At 41.2% G+C, this 12,956-nt stretch overlaps 1 protein-coding gene across 1 annotated transcript in view; it reads right to left on the minus strand.

Moving 5' to 3' along the window:
- LOC145344995 (ectonucleotide pyrophosphatase/phosphodiesterase family member 3) overlaps positions 1-12,956 on the minus strand; it is a 101,645-nt gene that overhangs the window by 55,669 nt on the left and 33,020 nt on the right. Inside the window, exons 7-9 of the mRNA XM_080192434.1 lie at positions 6,251-6,330; positions 4,823-4,942; positions 2,050-2,159 (exon numbers count right to left, since the gene is read on the minus strand). Of these exons, the coding sequence (XP_080048560.1) occupies positions 2,050-2,159; positions 4,823-4,942; positions 6,251-6,330 (310 nt within the window). The remainder of the gene's footprint in view (positions 1-2,049; positions 2,160-4,822; positions 4,943-6,250; positions 6,331-12,956) is intronic.

The following is a 12,956-nucleotide window of genomic DNA, read 5'->3' on the forward strand; positions in this document are numbered from 1 at the left end:
AGTAGGAAACTATAAGTCAGTTAGCTTGATCTCTGTGGTGAGAAAGTTGCTGGAATCAATCATTATGGAGGAGATGAATGAGCATTTGGAAAGACAAAGCTCAATTTGTCATTGTCAGCATGGTTTTATGAAGGGTAAGTCATCCTTGACAAACTTGCTTGAGTTCTTTGTGGGCATAACTAGCAAGGTGGATAGTGGGGAGCCTGTGGCTGTGGTATATCTAGAATTCCAGAAGGCATTTGACAAGGTGCCGCATGAAAGATTGATCCAGAAGGTAAGATTGCAGGGGATTGGGGGTAGAGTACTAGATTGGATTGAGGATTGGCTGACTGACAGAAACCAGAGGGTCGGGATAAATGAGTCCTTCTCTTGCTGGTGAACTGTAACTATTGGGGTACCTCAGGGTCAATCCTTGGACCTCAACTGTTTATAATCTATATAAATGATCTGCAAACAGGGGCAGAATGTAAACTTAGCAAAATTTGCAGATGATACTTAAATAAGTGGGAATGCAGGCAGTGAAGAGAATATAAAGATTTTACAGTTAGATGTACATAAGCTAGGAGAATGAACCAAAATTTGGCAGATGGAGTTTATTGTTGATAAGCGTGAGGTTGCCCATTTTGGCAGAAAGAATAGAAAGGCAAATTATTACCTAAATAGAAAATGGATTGAAAATGCAACTGGGTAGAGGGATCTGGATGTCTATGATCATGAATCACAGAAAGTCAGTGTGCAGATGCAGCGTGTAATAATAACAGCAAATGGGATGTAGGCATTTATTGCAAAGGGATTAGAGTATAAAAGTAGAGAAGTGTTGTTGCAATTGTACAGGGTGTTGGTGAGACTACATCTGGAGTATTATGTCCGGTTTTGGTCTCCTTATTTGAGAAAGGATGTCATACTGGAGGCAGTTCAGAGGAGGGTCACCAGATTGATTCTGGGGATGAAAGGGTTGATGTGTGAGGAGAAATTAAACATTTTGGGCTTATACTCGCTGGCATTTAGAAAGATGAGAGGGGATCAGATTGAGGTGTATCAAATTTTAAAGGGGATTGATAAAGCAAATGTAAACCAAATATTTCCATTTATGGGGCAATCTTGAACAAGAGATTACAGGTATAAGTTGAGAGGCAGTAGATTTAAAACTGGGATGAGGAAGAACGACTTCTCGTAGACGGTGGTGAATTTGTGGAAGCTGCAGCCCATAGTGCAGTGGAGTCTGAATCGTTGATTGGTTTCAAGAAGGAGATAGATATATTTCTAATTTAAAAAAGGGATAAAGGGATATAGGGAACAGGTGGGGAGGTCAATGGGTGGCACGGTAGCACAGTGGTTAGCACTGCTGCTTCACAGCTCCAGGGACTTGGGTTCGATTCCTGGCTTGGGTCACTGTCTGTGTGGAGTTTGCACATTCTCCTCGTGTCTGTGTGGGTTTCCTCTGGGTGCTCTGGTTTCCTCACACAGTCCAAAGATGTGCAGGTTAGGTTGATTGGCCACGCTAATAAAATTGCTCCTTAGTGTCCTGAGATGAGTAGGTTAGAGGGATTAGTGGGTAAATATGTAGGGATATGGTGGTCGGTGTGGACTCAATGGGCCGAATGGTCTCTTTCTGTACTGTAGGGTTCCTATGATTTCAATTTGAAACCAGGGAGAGATCAGCCATGATCTGATTGATGGTGCAGCAGGCTTGAAGGACTGAATTTTCCTACTTCTACACTTATGTTCTTACGTTCCTTGGTTCCCATAATGGAGCTAGCAAGGACAGGAATGCTGCATGTGGGCAGACTTCACGTACCAGCAAAAATTGCTGGAAACTGGAATGGAATGGGAATTCTGGAACTGAGTCCCACCTGCTATTTATAAGGGGCTACTGAGTCAGACTCAGTGAAAATCCAGGCCCAAAACTCTCTCCATTGACTTTGTATAGAAGGTAGATTTCTGAATTTTGAATCTTCATTCCTGGTATCATTACGCAGCCATCCTCATTTCATAATTTTCCAAAAGAACTACTTCATCTTATTTGCATATGCTGTATAATGTACTTACTTGTTAAATTTCACATATTTGTCTGGATATGTTCCATTTATTTTCACTTCAGATCCAGGCCAGAAAAAGGTACCTGCTTTCAGACCTTGATACATAGCTGTCAACCACAACTATTCAAAGAACAAAAGCATATTTAAAATATGTTTCGGTGATCAGTGATTCACATGAACTAGGACAGGAAAACTCAGTGTTGCAGCTCATTGGAGTATAATACCCGGTTCACTCTTGCATGTTTTGCTGCCTATGTCCAGCAATGCCGGCTTCAACCGTTCCCCTAATCAGACGCAGCACAGGAAAAAATGGAGTGAAGCTCTCTTTGAACTGTCCCAATGATGGCTCAATTATTGTCTATTGATATAAACCAGCTCTAAATGCATAAGAACTGATGCGCAGCTTGGCAAACTGCCTTGTGTTGATAACACAATGTTTTTATTTGGACCGGGACTTTTGTAAGAATATTTAAAGATTTGGACTGGTGAATATCAAAGTTGCACGAAGGGTGGAAGCAAGAAATTGCATTCAAATTAGATTAAAAAGACAGCAAGGAAATTAAACAACAATTAAAACAAATACAAATAAATGAAATTAAAAAGACAACAAGGTGGCAAAAAACTTTAGCAAAGCTTTAGAAAGGCTAACAAGGCATCTGAACACATTGTCAAGGGTGGTGGGATACGTTTTTAAAAATGACAGGTAAAAATGAAGGCAAAGAAAGCCCATTTGCAAGCAAATGATGGAGCAGTCCAGTACTTGACACTCCTGTTTGATGGCAACTGTATTGGAAGTCATGTAGCGTGAGCTGGTTTTGCACTGGAACAATCTAAGCACCACTGTCTCTACAAGTCCACATAGAAACATGCCTAGCTGGAGACATAGAGAGGTTTGAGGTTGCAACTGACTAGCAGCAGTGTCACAGGCTATACTTGCCCTCCGGTCTATGCTAGCAGCATTGATACAACAACAATTCTGCCCTAGTTCTTCGCGGACTCAGAATTTGTGAAAACAGAGAGACAGACAATATAAATTAAAGGGGGGCAGGGGAGTGGGTGCAAGAGCAGAGGGACCTATGTGAATGCTCGATGAACCAAAGCTGATAAACATATCAACGTTTGACTATTTGTCCGAACTAAATAGCGGCAGGAGAACAGGATATCTTTCCAAGATGATACTTGTGTTACTGAGGAGAGAGGATTTTAACAGAACTGCAAAATAAACAAGATGACACCATGGGAACGATTCTCCGGCCTGCTGCGCTGTTCATGGGGGCCATTTTATGGGCTTCCCACTGAGCGTCAGGCCTCTCCTAAGATTTCTAGTCTAATGAGCCCCAATATGGAAATTAACATTTGCATTTCATTAGCGAGGCTGGCTAGCAATCGGAGGCCAGCAATGTGGGACCAGTGTGCATGCGCCAATCTCTGCGCTGACAGATCGGTGTATGCATTGTGGCCTGCTCAGCTCGATGCTGCCAGCCTCTCAGGCGGATATAGACCCTGCCCCCTAATTTCTAGAGCAAATCACAGTAGGGCACTTTGAGTGCCGGAGATTCATTCTGGGAAACACGCTGAAAAAAAGCAGGATTTATTCCCAAATGCCTGCATGTTGGGGACTTAGAATTTTTTTGGGAGAATCCCAGCTCATAGCTTGTATGAGTGGACAGTGCTGGCAGGAAACTAACATTTATTTAATTAAAGAAGCTGAACAAGAAGAAATTGACAATGCATGGTCCTCTGTCCAGTTTCCTAACAAGTGATAGATGATATGTTTGTACTTCCAAATTACTGCTTCCTGGACACAGCAATGTGCTGATTTCCACTGTGTGCTAATACAAGGTTTATGGTAGCCAATTGGTATCAAGTTCAATTCTGATGAGTGTCAGACAAACAACCCAGATTAGGTGTAGCATGGCTCACTGAGTTCTTAGGTCAACTATGAAAGATTGAGACCACCCGAATGTACCTCATGCAGAACACATACAGAAAAAATAATTTTCCTCCCATTATTCAAGCTAAATTCTAACCAAGGTGCCAGAGGTAAACACAGTATCAGCCTGTCACCTAGCCAAGTGCCTCAGCAGCTAGATTATTTTATGTTACAGTCTTGTATCATTCTCATTGCCAGCAGAATGACTTTCTGAAAGTAACAGTTTAAACCACTTGCCCATTATCAATTCCACTGGAAGCAACCTTCATCCAAAACAAAGCTTATTTTGAAGGGTAAAAAGCACAAGGGAAACTGCAAAAGCAGAAAATCTGAAATAAATACCAAAATGAAAACTGGAAAGAGAAAGCAAGTCAGTCAATATCTGTAACGAGGACATAGGTTCAGATGTACAAAATTCCATATGTTTCTAGATGCTGACTGGCCTATGTATTTACAGCATTGTCTGTTTTCACTGATGTATTTTGATCTGTCTTTTTTTAAACATCACTATATAATACACAAAGAATGCATATAGAAACTACAATCCAAGTTCAGATCAATGATTTCCTGTTATTCTGTACAGCTCATTTATTTCACCACGCATAAGATTGCCACGTAACCACGTGTGCATGTATCTTAAACGCTGGTAGCGCACAGCCCTTTTGTCCCCTGGACGGTACACTCACAGTTGCTGCATGACCACATAGCCACACAGATCAGAAGGAGCATTGGTTCAGGCCGAATCATTCTCATACCATTCCTCATGCTTCAATTTTCAGATATCCAGAACTGATGTGATTACCACTACGTTCTAATTATACAAAACAGAAATATGAGATGCTATACTCACTGGTTGTCCTCCCCACCAAACTGGATTGTTTTTCACATCACCATGCAGAGAGAAAGACATGTTCAGTTCAACATCATACATATTGTTGTCAACTATGCCATGTGTTTCTGCATACAGTCCCTGTATAAATAAAAGCATATGGCATTTAATGTCAGAGTACAGATAGTTCCCTAATCTTTTCAAATCTGGTAATCTTTTGTTAAATGCTAAGGAAAATAAATAGCCACATTGTACATTGCATAGTGTTTTCAATAATGTGTCAATATGGAAGTCTTGTATTTGTATGCAACAGAGGTTCACTTCTAGCATTACTTCAAATGGCAAACTTTCTTATTTGAAGCAAAACAATCTCTAAATGTTTATAAAAAAGCAAATCAGCAATTTCCTGTTGTGTTTATACTCTTGCATCACTGCGGGAATGGAAAAAGCAGGGATACTTGGAAATAAAGGATACAGTAAAATGTCTCAGAGCTGACCTTGAATACTTTAAAATGAAACTCCAGTATTACTGGTGTCAAAGTTACTGATTTTTACTGGAATTTGACAATTTAAATTGTCTTTTCCCTGCTGGGATGCACTGCTCAGTTGTTCCCATGTTCTTGCACAATGCCATATCTGTTTGTAACTTTTATCATTCAAGCCAATCTGAGTCAGCTGTGAAGCCCAACAGAACATTTCTAGGAAAACCCCTAAGTATATAAGCTGGAAAGTGATAAATCCAAGAGAAAGGTTTTACTAAAAAGGGGCGTATTTAAATGTAAGGTAATCAAAGGTTACAAAGAAAAGGCAGGAGAACAGGGTTAAGAAACTTTTCACAATGATTGAACGGCAGAGTGGACTCAATGGACCAAATGGCCTAATTCTGCTCCTTTATCTTCTGGTCTAAACACAGTCCAACGCCGGCATTCTCACATCATGACCTAAACACAGGTGACAGCATTTGACTTCTTATTGTTTACTGATTTCAATCTTTGATAGCAGCAGATTAGAGGGTAAACAGGCCAACTCGTCCAATAATCTGTCATAGGATCACAGAGTCCCCACAATACAGAAGGAGGACATTTGGCCCATCGAACCTGCACTGACAACAATCCCACGCTATCCCACATATTTAGACTGCTAATCCCCCTGAAACTATGATTAATTTAGCATTGGTGATCAAACTAATCCGCACATCTTTGTACTGTGGGAGGAAGCTGGAGCAACAAGAGGAAACCCACACAGACATGGGGAGAATGTGCAAACTCCACACAGACAGTGACCCAAGCCGGGAATTGAACCTGGGTTCCTGGTGCTGTGAGGCAGCAGCGCTGACTACTGTGCCACCGTACCACCCTGTCTTTATGATTTTGCTTGCTTTTAATTCTGGGGCAGCACAAACCACAGAATATTGACAGAAAGTCACCTGGAATTAAAAACAAAACTTACCGTGACGATGGTGTAGTGATTAGGAAATGTTTTAGTCGGGTACATGGCTCTCATGTACTGGGAATGTGTTCCACAGGTCTCTGGAATAATCACATCATGTTTAATTCTATTTCTAAAGAGTTAAATAAAATGTCATTTTATTTCAGTCATAGTCTGACAACATAATCTCAGTTTATTTTGTTTACCATGGTATAAAATTAATTTTCTTGAGTTAAAAAGTGTAGAAACAAGATAATCCGTGGGCACTGCAATTTTGGAACAACTACAAACGCAACCCAAGTCTGGGAATGACCTGACTCAACAGCGCAAAGCAAAGTAAGACTCTTTGAGATGAAAAATCATTTTGGGCTGAAACTTAATGCACAAAATGATGTAGAAACACTGCAGTTTGCCTTACACGGTACATGTGGAACACAATTTCATTAAGTCGATCTCAACCAGCTGTGAAATCCAATTCAAAATGTTGGAATTCCTCTAAACCTTATGGTGGAATCTTGGGACCTATTGCTCAGATTTGTTATGACCAAATTAATTCCCAATCCTAATTATAGATTAATTCTGAGGGAATATGTGTGAAAAGTAAGTTATCCCTGCATTTTGTGGCAAAACTCATTTTCAAATGTCTCAAATATTAAGAGGGTAGGGCCAGTTTGACCATTTATTGTTTGGTATATTGTACTCTGGACAGGCGATTCAGAGTGAAAAATTGGACAAGGAGCTTTGCAACTCAAAGCAGGACCTGTGTGCTTTTCTGTCCATTCATTCAAATAGATGGAAAATCAGGTTCCCCCATTACAGACATGCAATCCATCCTGGTGACCCTTTACACGCAAGTACTCCAGGAGCAAAATCTATCTTTCATTCCTTGTGCATTCTTAGGCCAGAATTTCCTGGCCTCCCATCAGCAGGTTTCTTGGGAGAGGCACCATGCCATTCCCTAACGACTGGATCTCCATTGTCAGTGGGATTTCCCATTGTAGCCACCCACGCCACGGGAAAACCAAAGCAAGTGTAAGCTGCCAAGAGGACCAGAGAAACTGTTGCTAAAGAGCAGTTGGAGAATTCCAACCTTAACTTCAGTAAAGCAGATTTTTTTTTAAAAGATTGCATCAAAATTTACAAGTTATTTGAAAATTAAACAATATTGCATTTTTCTTTAAATATGATTCTGGTCAGTCACAGTGCCTGAAATTTACTATTAGCAGGAATGTACCTGGGGATTGAGATTCCAGGATCGTGCTCCATCAGTGGATGCGCCCTGGAATGAAGTCCCACTCGGGAATGTGTTAATGACCTTCTTCCTGCCTCAAGATACTGTGATCATATCCATTGTTGGCATTCACCTGGAAATGTCCCCCCTTTGTGAGGGAAGAATATGACCATCTAGAAGTGGCTCTGGATGGCCAGAGTGGGATTAATAATCGAATCAGAATCTGATTTAAGGTACTATCATTTATGCCAATGATCAGGTTCAGGGAAATGTAAAAAGACAGAGCCCTCAAGGATATTGTTACTACAGTCAGTCTCCTCTTCGAAAGGGAGGTATGGAATGGCCTGATCAGTTTTTCCAAAATTACACTGTGAGATCTGTTAAAGGGCTGACCACCTGAGATGGACCCAAGTTTGCAGGATTCCTAAGCAAAGTTACTGCGAGTATGTGCTATTGTTTAGAGATTTAATAAAGGTGTTTCACATTTAGTGACATGGTATCCAAGCTGTTGTGTGCTATCAATATCAAGAATAGGTACAGACCTTTTAGACCCAAAAATGGAGTCTTACACCAGGGAGGACAATCTCATTATTGCAGTATATATCTTAACACCAGAAAAGAATCTTTAACGCTTTTGCTGTGTCCGAAGTACATTTAAATGCCTCCCAGAAAGTCATCAAAAAACAGGCAGACAGGCACAATGAGAGCCAAACTCTCCAGGCAGGAGAACAGGTCCTAATACTGATGCCACTGCTAAACGATACTTCCAGGGCCAAATTTAGTGGTCTGCACAAGGTAGCTAAAAGAATCAGTGAGATAAATTATTTGATCCATATCTCTGACAGGAGAAAAGAAGCATCAGTTATGTCACCATGTTATGTGAAGAAATTAATTGAAGTCAAAGACCAGGAAGTATTTATGAAATACATTCCTTCCAAGAAATGCAATGTCAAGAAAAAGACAAAATTATGGACATCTTTGGGAAGTTGATAGTCTGAATCCAGACCAATGGCCCGTTACAGTCCAAGCTCAAGGCTTTGGTGGTACTTTTAAAACTGATATTGGAGCTGCTGTTAACATACTAGCAGATGATCTTGACTGGTTTCAGCCAATGACCCTTTATCTATCAGAATGTCAAGTAACAATGTCCAGGCACCATAGCCATGCTAATCAAATGCAGAATTCTTGCTCCTCTTCACTACAAAGGGTGACGGACCCTTGATTGTCGATAGTTCTTCTATTAATGCGTGGCACTGTTGGCATTATTCTAGAAATCCTAGAAAAAACAGATTGATGCCCACCACTTGAATAACACAGTTTCATGCAACAACCTTCACCATTTTACTTTGAAGCAGTGGGAATTCTGAGAAGCTGAGGAAATATATACATTCAGCAATAAATTCCTTTTTTTCATGGAGACTCATCCACTAGACCCACAGCAGACAAGGAAGTTAGGATCTCTCAGTTCTTCACAAAATAAGACCAGTGGTGGCAGATACTGATGGCAATGCAGCAGATGATGGCTATCCCAATAAAGACCTGCTGGATCTGAATTGGCTCTGCGCTGAGTGATGAGGAAGAACCCTTGCAGTACTCAGTAAACTCTCAGTGGCTATGGTCTGAGAGGATGATTTGTTTTTCTTATTGAAGGTTTCACTTCTTGACAACTGTGTTGTATTTTTATAGGAATCAGCTGTATTTTTAGTTGTTGAGCAGCACTCAGATGCTGCTCAACTACTGGAAAGATGCAGTTTAATCCAGGATAGTCAGCACAGATTCGTGAGGGGTAAGTCTTGCCTCACAAATTTGACTGCATTCTTTGAGGAGGTAACTAAGTGTGTAGATGAAGGTAGAGCAGTTGATGTCACATACATGGATTTTAGTAAGGTGTTTGATAAGGTTCCCCATGGTAGGCTTATGAAGAAAGTAAGGAGGAGTGTGTGATGGAAGGAAATTTGGCCGATTGGATAAGTAACTGGCTGTCTCATAGAAGACAGAGGGTGGTGGTGGAGGGAAAATTTTCAGACTGGAGGCTAGTTACCAGTGGTGTACCACAGGGATCAGTGCTGGGTCCTCTACTATTTGTGATTTTTGTCAATGACTTGGAAGAGGGGGCTGAAGGATGGGTTGTAAATTTGCTGATGACACCAAGGTTGGTGGAGTAGTGGATGAGGTGGAGGGCTCTTGTAGGCTGCAAAAAGACATTGATAGGATGCAGAGCTGGGCTGAAAAGTGACAGATGGAGTTTAACCCTGATGGGTGTGAGGTGATTCATTTTGGTAGGACAAATTTGAATACAGATTACAGGATCAACGGCAGGGTTCTGAAGAATGTAGAGGAACAGAGAGATCTTGGGGTTCATATCCACAGATCTCTGAAGGTTGCCACTAAAGTGGATAGAGCCATGAAGAAGGCTTATAGTGTGATAGCGTTTATTAACAGAGGGTTTGAGTTTAAGAGCCATGGGATTATGCTGCAACTATACAGGACCTTGGTGAGACCACATTTGGAATATTGTGTGCAGTTCTGGTCACCTCACTGTAAGGAGGATGTGGAAACATTGGAGAGAGTGCAGAGGAGATTTACCAGGATGCTACCTGGTTTGGAGGCTAGGTCTTATGAGGAAAAGTTGAGGGAGCTGGGGCTTTTCTCTTTAGAGCAGAGGAGGATGAGAGGTGACTTAACAGAGGTTTATAAGATGATGGGGGGGTTAGATAGAGTGGATGTTCAGATACTATTTCCTCAGATGGATGTAGCTGTTACTAGGGGGCATAACTATAAAGTTCATGGTGGGAGATATAGGAGGGATATCCGAGGTACTCAGAGAGTATCTTCTTTACTCAGAAAACGGTTGGGGTGTGGAATGGGCTGCCTGCTGTGATAGTGGAGTCAACTCTTTAGGAACTTTCAAGTGATTACCGGATGGGCACATGGAGCACACCAGAATGATAGGGACTGGGAATAGCTTGATCTTGGGTTTGGACATAGCTCGGCACCATATCAAGGGCTGAAGGGCCTGTGCTGTGCTGTACAGTCTATGTTCTATGTTCAGATCTTGGTAGGCATTCTATATTTGGATTTCCAGAAAGCATTTGATAAGATGCCATATCAAAGATTATTGCAAAAAATAAATATTCACGTTGTAACATTTTAACCTGAATTGAAGATTGGCTGGCTGGCAGAAAACAGAGAGCATGCATAAATGGGTCTTTTTCTGATTGGCAGGATGTGATCAGTGGAGTCCCACTGGGTCTGTGCTGAGGCCTCAACTTTTTACACTTTATATCAATAACTTAGATGAGGGAAGCAACGGCATGTTAGCTCAATTTGTAGATTACACAAAGTTAGGCAGGAAAGCATGCTGTGAAGAAGATGTATAGAGTTTGCAAATGGACATTGATAGATTGAGTGAGTGTGCAAAAATTTGGCTGATGGGGTATAATGTGGGAAAATGTGAAGTGGTTAGTTTTGGCAAGAAGAATAAAAAAGCAGATTGTTATTTAAATGGAGAATGACCACAGAATGCTGCAGTGCAGAGGGATTTCGATGTTCTAGTGTATGATTTAAAAAAATTAAGCAGAAGTAACATGTAATCAAGAAGGCTAATGAAATAGTACCCTTTATTACAAGAGGAATTGAACATAAAGGTATGTTATGCTTCAGTTAAATAGGGCACTGGTGAGACTGCTTCTCAAATACAGTATGCAGTTTTGGTCTTCTTATTTAAGGGAGGATGTAAATGTGTTGGGGGATATTTAGAGGAGGTATATTAAATTGGTACCTGGTATGAGCAGGTTGTCTTGTCAGGATAGATTGGACAGCTTAGGCTTGTTTCCACTGGAGTTTAGAAAAGTGAGGGTAAATTGATTAATATATGTAAAACCCTGAGTGGTATTGACAAGGCTGACAGTGATAGGATGTTTCCCCTCGTGGATGGGTTCAGAACAAGGGGTCATTGTTTCACAACTAGGAGCTGCTTTTATAGGACAGAGATGAGGAGAATTTTTTTCTCTCAGAGGGTTGTGCAACATTGGTTAGTTCACATAGACTTTGGGGTAATTTGTTAGCTTGAATAGAGGATTGGCTAACCAACAGAAATTAGAGAGTTGGGATAAATAGGTCTTTCTCTGGCTGGCAAGATGGATGCTGCAGGGTTCAGTCCTCTGACCCCAACTATTTATAATCTATGTTGATTACTTGGAAACAGAAATAGTAAGTATCAAAGTCAAATTTGCAAGTGAAACTAAAATAGACGGGATAATAAGTTGTGATACTGAAGTAAGAAATTTACAAATGGATAAGTTAACTGAATGGGGTAAAATAGATGGAGTTTAACATGGATAATTGTGATGTTATGCATTTTGGCAGGAAAAATGCGAAGGCAAATTACTATCTAAATGGAAAGAAACTTTGGACTGCTTCAGTGCAGAGGGATTTGGGTGTTCTCATTTATGACTTGCAGAAAACTAATGTGCAGGTACAGCAGATAATAAGAAAGGCAAATAAAATCTTGGCATTTATTGCTAAAGGAATAGAATATAAAAGCATGAACTGCAGCTGCTACTGTACAAAGCATTAGTGAGAAAACTAGTACAATGAATTACTTTAGCACTGTGGAGGCTACACATTGTTTCACTGTGGCACACTGTATCACCACCTGTCAGCTCCAACATGGCTCATATGGCATACCTTGTGGGAAGGTCTCATGGGTGGTCCTGTTGATCTGGAAGCTAATGAAGGAATACTGTCCTGATGTCACACAGCGTAACCAGAATATGTATTCATGAAGATCAAGACAGTGTACTCGCTTGTCACTCTGCAACCAACAGTGGCAAACCTGCAAGATGGGCCCTGTACAGGTGCTACTTCAAAGGTCAGGCACTTGTTGCATAGAACATAGAACATAGAACATAGAACACTACAGCACAAACAGGCCCTTCGGCCCACAAGTTGCGCCGATCACATCATCACCTACCAACCTACAGACCTATCTATAACCCTCAATCTCATTAAACCCCATATACTCATCCAGGAGTCTTTTAAAAGACCCCAGCGAGTTCGCCTCCACCACCACTGACGGCAGCCGATTCCATTCACTCACCACCCTCTGAGTGAAAAACTTACCCCTAACATCACTTCTGAACCTCCCTCCCCGCACCTTAAATCTGTGTCCTCTCGTAGCGACCATTTCAACCCGGGGAAATAGCCTCTGAGAGTCCACCCTATCTATTCCTCTCAACATTTTGTAAACTTCTATCAGGTCGCCTCTCAACCTTCGTCTCTCCAGGGAAAAGAGTCCCAGCTCCCTCAACCTAACTTCATAAGGCATGCCTCCCAGTCCAGGCAACATCCTTGTAAATCTCCTCTGTACCCTTTCAATAGCTTCTACATCTTTCCTATAGTGAGGCGACCAGAACTGCGCACAATACTCTAAATGAGGCCTGACAAGGGTCTTATAAAGTTCCAGCATTACCTCCCGACTCCTAAACTCAATCC

Source organism: Carcharhinus amblyrhynchos, chromosome 7 (genome assembly GCF_965287045.1).
Source record: "Carcharhinus amblyrhynchos chromosome 7, sCarAmb.v2.hapA, whole genome shotgun sequence".
NCBI lineage: Eukaryota > Metazoa > Chordata > Chondrichthyes > Carcharhiniformes > Carcharhinidae > Carcharhinus > Carcharhinus amblyrhynchos.